At 43.0% G+C, this 15,471-nt stretch overlaps 1 protein-coding gene across 3 annotated transcripts; it reads right to left on the bottom strand.

Moving 5' to 3' along the window:
• Window positions 1-369: 369 nt before the first annotated feature.
• Window positions 370-13,907, bottom strand: postnb (periostin, osteoblast specific factor b). 3 transcript variants are annotated; one of them, XM_081700034.1, is made up of 21 exons: window positions 13,680-13,907; window positions 13,173-13,271; window positions 10,154-10,218; window positions 9,738-9,895; window positions 8,989-9,153; window positions 8,689-8,835; window positions 8,243-8,384; window positions 6,461-6,673; window positions 6,204-6,338; window positions 5,326-5,474; window positions 4,532-4,668; window positions 4,146-4,276; window positions 3,660-3,790; window positions 2,870-2,972; window positions 2,685-2,752; window positions 2,399-2,444; window positions 2,202-2,297; window positions 1,938-1,982; window positions 1,390-1,440; window positions 1,266-1,301; window positions 370-1,015 (listed from the first exon to the last, which is right to left on the bottom strand). In XM_081700034.1, exons 1-21 carry the CDS (start codon window positions 13,796-13,798, stop codon window positions 966-968), a joined length of 2,286 nt encoding a protein of 761 aa, XP_081556160.1. In that variant the 5' UTR covers window positions 13,799-13,907; the 3' UTR covers window positions 370-965. The 3 variants fall into 3 exon arrangements, with proteins under 3 accessions (XP_081556160.1, XP_035390107.2, XP_035390110.2); XM_035534214.2 differs by lacking the exon at window positions 1,938-1,982 and having other exon boundaries at window positions 13,680-13,904; XM_035534217.2 differs by lacking the exons at window positions 370-1,015; window positions 1,266-1,301; window positions 1,938-1,982 and having other exon boundaries at window positions 1,394-1,532.
• Between the last annotated feature and the right edge of the window lie 1,564 nt (window positions 13,908-15,471).

Genomic DNA, 15,471 nt, shown 5'->3' with positions numbered 1-15,471 from the left:
AGTCTGAATAGAAACATCTAATTTAAAAATACTTGGTCCTATCGACCTCAAGTTATATACTATATGCTGATGATAGCAAGTCTTCAGCATATCAGTGCTGTATCGTGTCATTTCCCCAAGAGATATTTACATTGACATGCCTTGAGGTGTTCTGATGTTCTTAGCTGCTCACGAATATCACAACGTGTTGAAATACGTCTGATCCAAGATGGAGAACTGGAGCCTTGGGCTGTCCTTTCTGTCATAACAGGCTATGGATCCAGGATCTAGACACTGGCATGACTCGTTTAGTAGAGCATGTGTGAATACATTTTAAATACATCTAAGCCATTAGGTTATATAAAAAACTACAACTTCTGAATGATCAGCCAAAGAGAAAGTAGCCATTTTTATTATCAAAATGTTGCAAACAATTTTATTCTTTAATGGAAAAAAAACAATACTGAACATGAGCACCATAAAATCGTTGGCCATGCAGAAGTAAACCTCAATCCAACAAAACCTGGACACAGATAGATATTCCCCCAAACAGAACTGTTGCAGTAAACTCACAGGTGTTTCACATGCACACACTTTTTAGAAATACAATTAAGTTCATCCTTTGGTTTGTTTCTTCCTTTCCCACATCGCATGTGATCCTAAGTGAGTTTTCTGCAATAGTCTGTTGTTTCTAATGCAACCCTCTACAAAATATTCTTTAAAAGATACTTACATACAGAGGGACCTTTTAACATCCCTGTTTTGACCAGATATATTTTAACACAAATGATTCCCTCTCTGGTAAAAACAACAAATACTGATGATCAACATTGCGTTTGTCTCTACGCTTGGTTTACACCAAGTTCCAACAATACTGATCTTAAAACATCTCATGAGGGAAGCTCATGTTTTTCTTAAACAACTGATTCCATGTCCCTTGGACCTTTGTTTTTCTTCAAACACTCAAGGGTTCCTTGTTTCTCCTCTTACTGCACCTGGACAGGACTGGTCATCCGGGTTCTCCTCCTGATTCCAGCTGAAAACCAGATGTTGAGGAAACGACTTACAGTAGTCATATAATTAGCTCACTTCTTCATTCCACATTAACAAATTTTGGACTGCCAACCAAGATCCACTCTTACTGAAGACTGCATTTTCAGTCAAAATATTATTCATAATGTTCATGGTTGGTAGGAAGTCCTCATTTTTAATCTGTGCTGCAGCTAGGATATTTTGTTGCAACTAACATCTGTGCTACTATTGCAAATATAACCTCAAGCGTTTACCTGGCACTCGCCTTCCAGGTACTCGTCTTGATCCCTCTGTGGATTATTCAATCAGTAAACACAAGTCTTAACTAATAATATGCAACAAATTGACGATTACCACTACAATATAGAAGAAGCTTACCTCTAAGTCTCTCTGTATCTGTACTGAAGCTAGAGATCTCCGACTTGGGCCCTGAGCAGGAAAACCAGTTAGATTCCATTATGATGGGCATCTAGGCTTTAGTTATGGAGGAGAGAGAACTGGGACAGGACTGGTGAAAGAATCTGAAAATCATGGAAAATAAGTCTATAGGAAACTGTGCCCTTTTTAACCAGTCATGTTTCAGAACCCAAAAGAAAACAACACTGTCTCTTGATGGCAAATTTGTAGGAGTTCAAAAAGTTGTGACTGCTATAGTGTGTTTAGCAGTCAAAGCTTTTTAAAAAAAAAAACAAAAAAACATTCCATACCAAATCAAATAATCGCTAATGTGAATCATTTTAGGATTCCTATGAATCTTCTGTGAGATCACAGTGCAGAGTAATGACCACGGAAGAGGGAAAAGGGAGCTGTTAATGGTGAACCCAAGTTTGTGAGGGGGAAAAACCAACAGCGCTGAGAAAAGGTCGAGCTTTTTAGTCCTACTACCAGCATGCTGAAAGAAAAGGTTGCTCAAGACATCACACTACCATAAAGCTCCACATTGGAGGAGCGGCTGATGAAGAATTCAGGACCTGTTGGTCAGAACATTAGGCATGTTAAGCCCCTCCACAAGGCGGTCATGGATACTTTAGGGAAAATATGTTACACTGTGTCTCAGGGTATCGCTTAAAGGACCGTGGTGAAACCTTCACCTCTTCAGGTACTCACACACTGGGGCACATAAATTCTATGTAAAACATATTTCTTCTGCCACTAAATTATGGTATGTAATGAGATGAAAATACATTTACCTTCAATGACCCTCGTAACCTTGGTGAAGCTTGGCTCCCCTTCGATGACTCGAGTAACTTTAGTAATAGTGGGCTCTCGCTCAGTTACTCTGGTCACTTTGGCACCATCACCAGAATATAAAGGAAATGACACGAATGACACACAATAAATACAGATGCAAAGTTTCCTTAAGTGTGATTTGATTTATTTCACTTACCCATGAAGGTGAGAGGGATCTCCTGAAATCTGTATCCTGATACAAACTGATGCGTAAAAGGACATAGTAATGAGTAATGAGCACTAATCAACCATGCTAAAAGTATATCCAATGAGATGAATCCTCATGACCCCTGAGAAAGAGGTGAATTAACTCGGGGCATAAAGAAGTAAATCAGACATTAAATAGTGTTTGCCAACAAACGACAGACCCTCAAGAGCAAATGTTTCACTTATAGGGATGGAGCACTACAGTTTCCTGTGTCAAGTTGAGGCCTGGTAGGTACCTTGATCTGAATGAACCTGATGATCCTTTTCAGGAGGTTGAGAAGCTCCTGGTTTCCAACTGGAACATCTGTAAAATGATATTCAGATCATCATACAATCGTTGTGACACTTTGATTAAAAACTGCTGAACTATTCTGTCTATTTACTGCCAGGGTTATTTTGCGAAGAGTGTTGCATTCCACACCTTCAGGATACAGGAAGTTCTTGACAGCGTGAACAACCCCGTTGGTAGCCATGAGATCTGGCAGAGGGACTTGCACGGAATTCACCTGCATGGAGTTGTTTGCCTGCATGAAAGTAAAATTTCCAAATTAATTGCTCAAAGGAATGCAATGCCGTTGCATGAACTTCTTTGCCTGCATGAAATGCAACATTTCCTTGTCCAACTTTGCCTCTGCAGTATACCAATGACTGTGTGTTCTGTGCTTGCAAGAAGCTGGAAATGCTGTTACTTAATCTTTTAATGGTTATCTTATTTAATGCTTTCAGGTTCTGTTACATAATTAACTTTTAAATGTGTGCCTAAGACACCCACGGATCCGTATACATCATAAATTAATTGGCCACCTCAATAACAGAATGCTAATGTTACGAACAACAAAGAACATTTTATGTCTTTTATCCTGTCATCTGTGTCCTCTCATCTTTAAAGCAGGTCTGACACGTTGCTCTGTAGGCCTCTCTTCATACACATCAAAAGGTATGGTCCGTTTTTTATGCACCTTTTCTCACCCTCTATTTAAAAACAACAACAACAACAACAACAATAAAGGGTTTCACAGGAATAAACGAAGCCCTGGAACGCACTGTATGTGAAGTCAAGTAATCCATAACGAATGTCCCCCTGTTAAACATTCAGGATCATTAATCTTTAAAACGCATCCATTTCATATTCCGTTGGTTAGACCTGCTGATGTGAGATAGCAAGGGGGACCTTAAATGTTGTTAAGATCAATGTTCTTTAGCATACTTACATACAGGACTTTGAGGTTGCTGCCCTGGATAGACCTGAGGAGGTTGGTGACTCCAGTCTCTAAGCCGCCACCAATGAAGGTGCCGTTGCTTAAGTGGTACAGCAGGATGGCCCTGAGAGCATTCCGGTCACCTAACGAGGGCGAGGAGACATTCGAGACAACTGACCCACAAACAAGCTACTGCACATTAAAAAGATAATACCTCAGGTAACCTACACCTAATCCTTCACTAATGAAATCAAGGAACAGATTAAAGGTTTTGGAAACCTATTACATTTTACTATTACATAGTGCAATTCTAACATTAACTACAGTGTAATAAACAGTAAATAGCAATTCTCTGATACCCTGAGCACAAACTGATACTGTAGTACAGAGTATCACTGTGTTGTTACAAACTTTTACTACGGCCACTATGCAGTAAACATATATTTACACTGTGAGGAGGTGGTGTAAAGTAAAACGTTTCCAACGTTTGGCACTCACTTTTTAAAATAGAGAGGTCCCTTTGGCTGAGGCTGGCGAAAGCCTCGTCAGTTGGGGCGAACAGTGTGAAATCCCCGCTCTGCTTCAGCAAGTCTGTCAGCCCAGCCGCCTCCATCAGAGACAAAAAGATCCTGCAAACACGCTGGTGATTAGACTCCCCCCTTCCACTGCCCCCATTCAACTTCCCCCGACCCACACTGCAGAACTCTCAAACACACCACGCAGCTGACATTTCTGGTCATTATTTTAGGTCCATGTGCAAATATCTGTACAGCTTTTACAGTCTTGGGTTCAGAGTGTATACAGCATAACCCTGTCGCTGGCTCGACATGTATATGAACTCCGAAACGGTTGCTCGAGAAACATATTCAAACCCTAATTCTTACTTGAAGCTCTTGTGTTCAGTCAGCAGTTTGAACATGGTGGCCTCGGCCGGTTTGATCAGGGTCCTCATGGGATGGAGAGCCCCATTGTTACCTTCTTTGCTTCCTCGAATCAAGCAAGCATTCTCGATGCAAACAGCCTATCACGGCAGGCGAGGCAGTGTTAAGGGGGGGGGGGGGGGGGGGGGGGGGGCTGGGCTATACATTTTGAAGTTTCAGACACATCTCATTCACATTTATGGAGGTCGGATTAGGTCATCACCGTGGATGATTGTCAGCCATCAAGATCAATCTGCTTAGACTGTGTATCAGAATAAAATGCATTGGTTGTGAGGTGTCACCAGGTCACCAGGCGACAGTGGTTTCAGGCTTACATATGGCTTTCATTACACTCTTGGTTTATGTAATTAAAGAAAACATTTCATGTTCCATAAATGATTTCTGTGCCATATTTAACACGCCTGCTCACTTTGTCATTCTTTGCTTTGCGTTTTCATTATAAGACCTATTTTTAATTCCTCATTCATAAATTGCAGCTGTTGTAGATTTTGGTGCTGTAAGATCAGACCAAATCAACAAACCTATAACTGATAGAATCAGTAATGTGCAAGTAAATAAATTCATCGTTTTCATCCTGAGTCAACACACAGTTGATATAAGATCTCTGAGCAGACATCAAAGAAGACATTCGCTGACTATATCCAACCTAATGCTAATGCTACCTCCTAAAATACCCTTTTAAAATATACAAAAGCAATGTTGAGGATTCGTGATGCTCACGGTGGGCGGGCACTGACCGTGCGATAGACAAACACCCTGAGGAAGTTCCCTGCAACGGTCTCCAGACGCTGGCCGTTGAAGAGCTCACCAAGCATGATCTTCTGCTTCAGAATGTGGTTCTTGAGGATGATCTTTAACAAGTGCTGGTCCATGGACATGACCTCATCTAATGGGACACATCATAAGAAAGCTGAGATTTGAACCATGTTCCCACCCAGGAACATGTGTAGACACTGGGTTTGGAGGGGGGGGGGGGGGGGTTTAAGAGTTTTCAGTTATGGCTGCCTGAGGCACTATCATTTTCCTCTCTAACATGCCCATAAATGATGTAAAATACTCTGTAAATGCCAAATGATGACTGTTTCAGCACAGCTATGAATCATAAATACACTGTATTTAAAGGGAGGGTGAGCTGTCCAGGCTGGCCTCTATAGACAGCTACAGCTTTACGGTAGTAGCAGAAAACTGTACAGTAATCCAGGAAAACTGTACAGTAATCCAGGACACACGCAGGATTACCCATCAAACCAAAGAGGCTTTGTGCTTGCAAATAGATCTGCTGAGGCACGTGCATTCAGTTTCTAGAAAGAAGGTACAGCTTTAAGTGTAGTTCATGCAAGCAGAGCCAAAGTTCCTGTTAATGTAAACAACGTTTCTTGCCTACCCACGGTGAATATGAATCAAATATTTACACACCTACTGAATCACGACCTAGGACAATAAGAGAGAGGTAGACAGACATGTTCCTGACAGAACACCCCAAACAGGAGGGAGTGTTGCAGCATGTTGCTAAGCGCGGCACGGATAACACAGCCCGTCATTTAGCAAGTGAATTCAGAAAAGACAGAGCACGCAGACAACAGAGACCACTAGGAGTGGTTTGAGAGCCACCCACCTGTGAAGGCTGCATTGACTGGGGCCAGGAGCGTGTACTCAGCCTGTGGTCTCATGGCGGCTGAGAGACCCAGCTCTGAAACCATATCACCGAACGTGGACTGCGATGGACCCACCAGCTCCATCACCTGTTTTGCTTAGAAACAAAATTGCAGTGGCCAACGTTTAGAACTCGGTCTGGGATGCAGTCGCCCGTATGGCCGTTGACTAGAAACGTCGTCGAGTGGAACCAGACACTTAATATATGAGGACGCTAACCTGAATCTGGCATGAGGACCTGGTCGATGAGGTGGATGACACCGTTGGTCGTGACGATGTCCTTCTTCAGCACCATCTTGATGCCGTTGACGGTGAGGCTGTCGCCGCCACAGCCGATCTCGATGTTGGTACCCTCCAGAGTCTCATATGAGGTGCCACTCATAATGGCCTCGGAGCATTGTACCGAGTCCAGCAGGTGGTATTTGAGCAGGGCTGTCAAAAAAGGGAGGGTCGAAGATTACATCTTGTAGATGCATGTTTAAGAACTTGAAAAGGGGTGCCTAGATGATATCTCAGTATGGCTTGAAACCAGTTATTTTTCAGTCCGATTTGAAAACATGCTCAGCAAAGCTTAAATATTTCTTAAATATGTGAACACTGAATACATTTTCAGCAGTTTTCCACTGTTCAGTTTGCTTTTTCTCCTAATTACCAAAGCTCAAGCCAACTGCAATGTCATTTGTATCTCCAGCAAGCAATGCACGTACCAGCTAATGAACCTGGGAGCCCCTGGGAGCCCTGGGAGCCCTGGGAGCCCTGGGAGCCCTGGGAGCCCTGGGATCCTCAGAGCGTACATGTGTGAACTATGCGCTGTGTCATTCTGTATGGAGCGCTCAGATGTTCCAGTCAAAACGACTGACAAGGGACCATTAAAAATTAAATGGTCTGATGCTGCTGGTCCTCAGAGCCGGAAAAACCTTCAGCTGTCTCCTGGCCCTTGGCTCACTGCAGAGAATGCCTGAGCCATTCAATGGTCCTTCAACACTCCGAATTTACACTGCAGCACTGCTGAACACCACTGGAACCAGCTATAGCTGAGTCTGTTGTAAAGTTTTAAGGCTTTCATTTGGTTTGAACAGGTTCTGTACGATTTGTCTAACGCACTCTGGATTTCGGTATTTTGACTATTAAATTCTTGTTTTGTTTGAAAGATTTACTGAAACATATAGATTTTGTTTTCCTTTTGGACCTACATTTACGGCATTTAGCAGATGCTCTTATCCAGCTTATCCAGCTTATCCAGCTTTGTCATTTGCTCATAGAATACACCCTAGTACGGTACAGTAGATTAGAGTCCAACATACCAATGAACTAGAATATTGTAGAAATACAGGGATCAATGCTGATACCTAGAAATACATGAAGATGTGCATTGCTTTTAGCACAGTCGGTGAATTGCTGCAGCCATGGATCTAGCTGTATATAAGACTGGAATGTTTCGTCATGTGTTAAATAGCTAAAGCAATAGTCTTCAGCCACAACGAGTAACTACGCTTTGAAAACTACATTTTTGAAAACCTTTTGAAAACTGAAAGCACATGGTAATGCTATGATTTAAAACTAAGACCTGGGCGATGGCCAACATGTTCAGACACACTTAAGAACTTCAAGTGAAACGTTCTATTGAATTCTCAGTATGACTGTGAATGCGGTTTTGCCACCGTCCGCCAACTGTCTGAGAACTCCGGATCCTCAAAACAGGTTGCTTTGGTCCCATGTGCTTTCAATGGGGATTAAAAAGGTTGCCAACTTAACAGCAGCACTCCCCATTGACTCAGATCAGCAAACATGGCATGAGGCAGACATAACACCCTGCTTCCTCTGGACCCGCACTTCACCAAAGGGTTATAAAACCCCCACTGTGTGTCATGCCCGCCGGCGTGAAGACAACCCAATGTTTCCCCTAGCCTGATGAAAGTAGCTTTTGTTCACTCAGCGTTTTGTTTGGGAAAGGCATTCCAAGGAGGTAATAGGGTTTTCACTGTCAGCACGCACGTTTACCTTGGAGGGCATTCTTGTCACCCATAAGTCTGTCCAAAACTTCTCTGTCCAGGTTCGAAAAGGCATCGTTGGTAGGGGCAAAGAGCGTGAAGTGGCCCGGCTCTCCAAGCTTGTCTGTGAGGCCAGAGGTGGTAGCTATATTCTGGAATGAGACAGATGTCAGATGACAGATGGAAGTGGAGGTACAACAGAGGAAGCACCAAGATAAGGAGAAAGAATTAGTACTAGACCACAAGGAGAGTGCTATGAAGTTGTTTGGAAGTGTCCTGACACCAGTGATATTTTAAAGTGCTAGGGTTCTGATGGTGTGAAAAGGAAATTCTTAGGACGAAATGGACAAAAGAATGTTAGTTTGAGTGATGTAACTTTTCTTAGCCTTTCAGGAACTCACTGATCCTGAAGGAGAAACAGAAATAGAGAAAGAAGCAGATGAACTTCCAACTTACGCTCAGTGTGGTCAGGTCAATGTCGACGTCAATCACGTCCTGGATAGTGTTGCTCACCGCGGTGATGACGCGGTCGATAACATGCACCACGCCATTGGTGGCCACCTGGTTCCCGTAAATGATCCTAGCACAGTTCACTGTGACGATCTGCAGTATAGATGAAGTATGCCACACTTGAGCTCCCATATCAAGCAGTGCCAATAGATTTAGTGTCCAAATTTATAGTACATTTATAGTTTACTTGTTCATTTCAGACAACGTTGAGCAAGTATCCTTCAAAGGACACTCAAACACACTTACACCGTTGGGGTAGTGGTTAATGTGCAGACTCAGGTCATTGTACATGGAGTTGATGGACATTCCGTTCTTCAAGTCTTTAGTTAGGAAGCGTTTGTTGGCCATGTGGTAATGCAGAGCATTGTATAGCTCAATGTTAACATTGCTCACCAAAGCGCTTCTCACTTCCTGTTAGGCACAGAGGAAATCAATAAAACAAATTCACATTTGGCTCAAATTCAGGCCAGCCAACAAAATTAAATAAAAGAAGTGAAACCAATAACTTTTAAAACACTTTGTGACCTAGCCAACAGGATCTCACATTTGCAAATGTGTAGCTACCTCAACCAACTGTGCAAAGTTTCTACCTGCTAGGATGTTTAGTTTTTCTTAAAGCTTAATTCATATGAAATCAAAATCACCTACACATCCTATAATTCCTACAAGTTTCTTTGTGATATTAGACCAAGCAGTAGCTGTGAACAAAACCTTTGTCCAAGATATGTCGACCTAATGTTTGTTCATTCATCCACTCCTTTCTCACCTTGCTGAAGGCCATCAAATTGTACAGATGTTGCTTATACACCACATTCATTCATGAACATCACCTCAAAGTAACTCAGCATACCTTAATAGCAAGATAAGTTTTTGCATACAGTATATCGTTACAAACAATCAGATGTTTTAGGGCTTTCTCGGTTTCTCTGACTACCATGTTGTTCTTTTGCCGGTACTTTTCGGGAAGGGTTAGGGAAGATGGGGACTCGTAATACCGGATCGATTAGATCCCAGGCATCGTTACTGGGGGCGAAGAAAGTGTACGACCCTGGTCCCTCGATCTCCTGCCTCAGCTTAGACATGTTCGAGAACTGCTGCGTTGTGACGGCGTTCACCAGGCCGAGGGTACCATACACGTTGTCAATTGGAGCAACTGAAGAAAAGCAACAGGCAACATGCTGGGTTTAGCTCATGAGGTTCCACTCTAACTTTGCACATGCTTGTGCTACCATCTCCATAAGTCTATTGTTATTGGCAGGTACTGGGACTAGGTTGTTAATAATGTAGTTTTGTAAAACATCCCAGTAATATTATTCTATGCTGCAATACTATACTTATAATTCGTGAAGCTGTGAAACATAATTCAGTATTCACAATGGGAAGGAGGTTATTGAGAGACTAAGCTACGTACCAGCAGGACAGCCATGCATTCCCTCTAGTTTCATGTATCCTGGGCAGCACTCATACAGCACAGAGCTGCACAGAAAAAAAACAAAATACACACAACAGAGATTCAAACATATAAACGATGTAATTTTCCTGGAGCCTTTTACTTTCTCTCAGTATTACAAGCCAAGCAAGCTTTACAGACACCGTGCCCCAATTTATTTTTCCAAACATACCATGTTCATACGGTAGCCATCAATGGTCGAGTTATATAAACATGGTTTGTGACCCCAAGGTTTGAGCAAGCATTACGTAACCTAGAACATGACTAGCAAATAAAATGTCTGTGAATTCAAACTGTTCGCCCACCCCAGCAATGTGGTTAATTTCAAGGACATTATTTAGCTTAATCATAGTATATCGAAACCAAAATTTCCAACAAGAAGACCCAAAGAAAACTTTGGCTTGAATGCTAGCTACAATGCCTGAAAATTCACACATATGCTAATATTCAGTATACCATACACATACCATATAAAAGAAGAAAAAAAAAGCTCTTAAAATCTTTATGCTTGTATTGGGTACAAAGCTCATTTGGCTTAATTACACTGGCATAATTCCTCAAAAACCAAGCCTTGTTTCATTAGAAAACCCATGATTAGCACATATTAAGGGCTGTAGTATTATACAGAATATGGCTACAGTAAAGAAAGTTAGCCTAAACATTAATCCTGGGGAGATACAAAGATACATACATCGTCAGTGGTGATGATAAAGAGGTTTATGTTCATATACAGACTTTATAGCATGCATGCGCACTTTGTGTGTGTGTGTGTGTGTGTGTGTGTGTGTGTGTGTGTGTGTGTGTGTGTGTGTGTGTGTGTGTGTGTGTGTGTGCGCGTGCATAAGGGGTTACAGGTCAAAGGTTAGTGATCTGCAGTCCTGGGGAAGCCTCCACATCAACAAATGGTTCCATATGTTTCCGCAACATGACTAGACAAAATGACACAAATAAACTTCAGGGAGCTCCAGGAACAAGCGGTGCGACACAGACACGCTCGGAGCTGAAACTGTGGGGACACTTCTGTGAACAGGGGCCACAAGGAGCCCAGAAGGAAACAATGGAAGAGATCAAAGTTTCTTTCACCCCACTGGCATAGCGGAGGAGCCCCGAGAACCGACAGGAACCAGGAAAGGTGCTCCATCTGGAAGAAGGAACGAGGTCATGGCCCATTACTTCTCCTCACTGTGGCAGGAGCTTTGAAGCTCAGTGAGGCAGGAGGAGGAGAGGGGGGCTGGCGTGAGATCATTGCCGCACGCTTACAGACATTCAGCCAGAAGAGGACATGAGTGTCTTAAACCTCGCTCCCACGCCAGGAGCGAAGCCCGACTCCCACTGGCTGAGGGCTGCTGGAACTCTGCCATCACAGTAGTTAGGAGACAGAGTTAAGAGTTTCCTACTGTATTTTACTGGCACTTTTTTCCCCAGTAACTGAGTAAGTCATTTTGTCTTAATTACTGAATGTCCCGAGGTGAAACATGGGAAATATGCTAAAGTGTGAAGCACATGTATGTATTTGGCACGGAAAGAAAATCAGATTTTGCGCTTGTTGTTGATTTACTAGGAGAAAGCAGAGAAGTTACCTGCCATTATATAAGCCTGAGTTTAGTTTCAAAATTAATTTGCATATGTGATACAGCTCATCGGTAGCTGGGAAAGACCCCACTGAATTACAGAGGAGGGATCTCTGGGATGAGGGGACCACTGGGTGACCATATGTTTTCAAGTTGCTCAAAGATACATTTTCCTGAGCTATGCTTATATTCATGCAGTTTTAAGGGTGAGCTAAACCCTGAAAATCCAAACATGATTATCACTTTTCTTGTCCTGAATCAGCTTAGTCTGAGGCTGGACATTTGCAATCATCTCACAGGTGTATCAGTTGCCACTGTGCCATTCAAAAAGGGTTGCTGAGTTCGCAGGAACGAGCCAGACGCTGAGAAGCTTGTTCTTCTCCCCACGGTAAAGAAAAAGTGCAAGAACAGCAGAAAAGCCCGAGCGGATCCGGAGCTGAGGGGACCTTCTGGTCTGGCCAAGCTCCATGTTTGAGGAGAGACGCTGGGGAAAGACCAAGAGCCCTGGAAGAGTCGTCATGGCGCTTTAGACCACCACCCGCCTCCCCTGGCTCTTTTTTCCAACCATGGAAAAAGAAATGGAAACCAGAAGGCTCGCAGATGCAACATGAATCAACATTTGGGGCAGACCGTAATCACCCCAAACCCCAGGCCTCTTCAGTATTGCAACTCAGCTGCCCTGCAAAGGGCTTTGCCATGCATTCATGTTCTTTATTTCCATGCAGTCCGTGGTTTTTTTTTGAGGAGGGGGGTAGTCAGACACAACCCAGCTTGCCCTGATACGTCTCCCCAAAGCTTAGCAGCGCGTGATTTCTCAGTGTGTTTCATGGGTTTCCTTTTGCTACTGTCAATGTTTTTGTGAAGCTGTCTGCTGCTGAATTTGATCTGCTGTGTCAGAGAACTTTCCGACACCTACTCGGTAGCGGAAAACTGACTCCAGCTATGCTTTTATCTAGTAGACAGATCTTTGCCTGTGGGTGGGAATTTCACAATGAGCTGTTTCAACATGGCCCAGTGCTCCAAGCCAGCTCTGCAGTTTGCTCTAGTCATTAGTAACAAGCTTTATCTGTAGCCCTTTCCACTTTATCTCAGTAAAGACGCCATGACTCTGACTCCCTCTGGCTGTGACACAATCCTCCATGTAGAGCAAATCCTGTGAAATATGAAATACAAGCAGCATGCAAGTCATAATAGATGCTGTGATTAACCATATGTACATTAAGAAAGTTTAAGCGATGCCATTCACAGAGGTGTATTCAGAAGCCTAAGAACAAGCCCCGTATTGCAGTGGAAATCGGTGGTCTGCTGGAAAGATGCAGGCACGCCCACCAAAGGGGGAGCTAACCCCTCAACCCTGACCTCCCAAAGTCTGTCCCAGCAGAGCTGGCACTACGGCATGCCCCACTTACGCTTTCCTTCCGCAGATGGATCCTTTGTACCAGTTACGGCACGTGCTGAAGTACTTCTTCTGGGTCCCGACCACTTGCTGAAGAGCGCACATGTTTGGTCTGACAGAAGCAGAGTGGGAAGGGTGAGAGCCGGCAGGAATTCAGCACTGCGGGAAAATCTGAAGACTGTGGTCATGACATAAGAACTAGGGTTGTAGATTTTTCCATGGTATCGTATACTTTAATTTAGTGTTAAAGGTAAATCAGTACATTTAAAAATAATCCTATTATAACAACCAAAACCTGCTGGAGAGATTTAAAATTTCAAATAGTGCAATTCAGTTTTATTCAAATATAAAGTTATCATTGTGATTCAGCACCCTATCAAATTATGTTCTGAGAAAAATACCATTCAGGAGCAAAAAAAGAAACAAACAATTCAGGCTAGTAAGTAAAATCATGCCCAATCTCCCTGACTTCTACCGAGCGCTTACGACAGAATTCATCACATAACTGGAATGGTCTTACCCCTGCTTCTTCGCCCTGATGCGGCTGTGGGCCACTATTTTATCGTAAGCCGAAGAGTCCACATGGTCCAGGGCAGAGAGCGCGAAGAGTGTGAGGGTGGCAGCGAAGAAGAGCTTCATCCTCGCTTCTGTTTCGGTGGCAGCTCAGGAAGAGATGTGAGCTCGGGCAGGGGGAGAGGGCGCTTTTATAGGCGAGCTCCCAGCAGCACGCGACCGAGTGACTCCTCCAGCCTCTCCTGTTCTCCAGAGAGCCTGCAGGAAGTCTGCTTCACCTATGCACCAAATAAGCTTTGCAGCTGGGGAGGGGGGGCGGTAGTGGAGCTCAGGTTTGGAGGTGGTCATAGTTCTGATGAGATTTGACACTTTTATAAAGGCCAGTTTTGTGCTTTTAAAATATTTTTCAAATCAAAACTTGGCAGCAAACCCATCCACAAATATTGATAATTCATTGTAAATACAGAAATTAAGATACATGATAGAGTAAATAATTAAATATGGAATAAGTAATGTAAATACAGTAAGCATTATTTATAAGAATAAGGTGTAATGTAAATACAGTAAGCATTATTTATATTACTATAAAATAAAAACCGCAACTTTTTGTAGCATAGAAAGATCTAAATTTAAGATTGACAGCCTCTTCTGAGGCTGATGTCATTTGGGTCAAAGCAACGTGCTCCTTCAGTCCATGGAATAAACGAAAAAGGATTTTTCTAATAACATATTTCAAACCATTACTGTTCTCCAATCATTTTGTGGTTATCTCAGAAATGTTGCTGTTCAGCCACAAGTCTGGTAATCTGTCATTAGCACCAGGAGTGTTTGCCAGGAAAACAGACAATCCTTTTCCCCCTGAGAAAATCCCCACCATTGGCAGTTGGTTGACATACAAGGCAGGAGGAGCCAACCTTCACCGTGCGGGAGCCCCACAACTCCACAGCCCCCCAGGTGTCAACACTAACACAAATCACTGCGCCCCAAGTCTTCTCATTAGGGCTGGGAGGTCTGTCTGTCTGTCTGTCTGTCTGTTTGTCTGTCTGTCTCTCTCTCTCTCTCTCTCTCTCTCTCTCTCTCTCTCTCTCTCTCTCTCTCTCTCTCTCTCTCACACACACACTCTGTCTCACTCTATACTTTGAGGGTGGCGTATACGCGTGAGACGCACTAAAAACGGGGCTCCCTCTTGTGACAAAACCACGGTACCATTTTTCACTGCAGCGTGCATGAGAAATGTCCCGGCTCGGGCTGGCAAACGTGCGCGAGGGGTAGACGCACATTTAAAACGTGTCGTTCGGTTTTAAAGGCTTTGCAAAGATTTCCAGATGGGATTAGGCAGGACCATGGATGTGAGCAATATATGGACGTGTCTAGGCTCCGTGAGAAAGAATGTATCTGAAAAAAACCAAAAACGGCCAGCTACATGAAGACCTAAGATTTATTGAACAATAAAAAGAATACTGTGTTGTGTATATATATATATATATATATATATATATATATATATATATATATATATATTGGAACATAAATCTACAGTACTTTTTTGTTGCACAATTGCATTTGTAGGTCTGGAACTTTATCTCCGTTTCTGTTTCTCTCGCTCTCTTCCTCCATCTTTCTGATTTTACGATTGTTCTGTTCATTATATGGAGAGACGGAGAAAAGTAAACAGCAGTAAATACCCACCTAATACACGCACGCTGGGAAAGAAACAGGCTGTTTGCTGCTAGTCTGAAAAGTTAGATGAGTATTTGACATACACAGCGAAAGAATGAAAGAGCTATCCTTACAATGAA

Source organism: Electrophorus electricus, chromosome 17, assembly GCF_041902795.1.
Source record: "Electrophorus electricus isolate QZ-2024a chromosome 17, ASM4190279v1, whole genome shotgun sequence".
NCBI classification, from domain to species: domain Eukaryota; kingdom Metazoa; phylum Chordata; class Actinopteri; order Gymnotiformes; family Gymnotidae; genus Electrophorus; species Electrophorus electricus.
The sequence above is the reverse complement of the archived record's forward strand: the minus strand, read 5'-3'. Positions and strand labels throughout refer to the sequence as shown.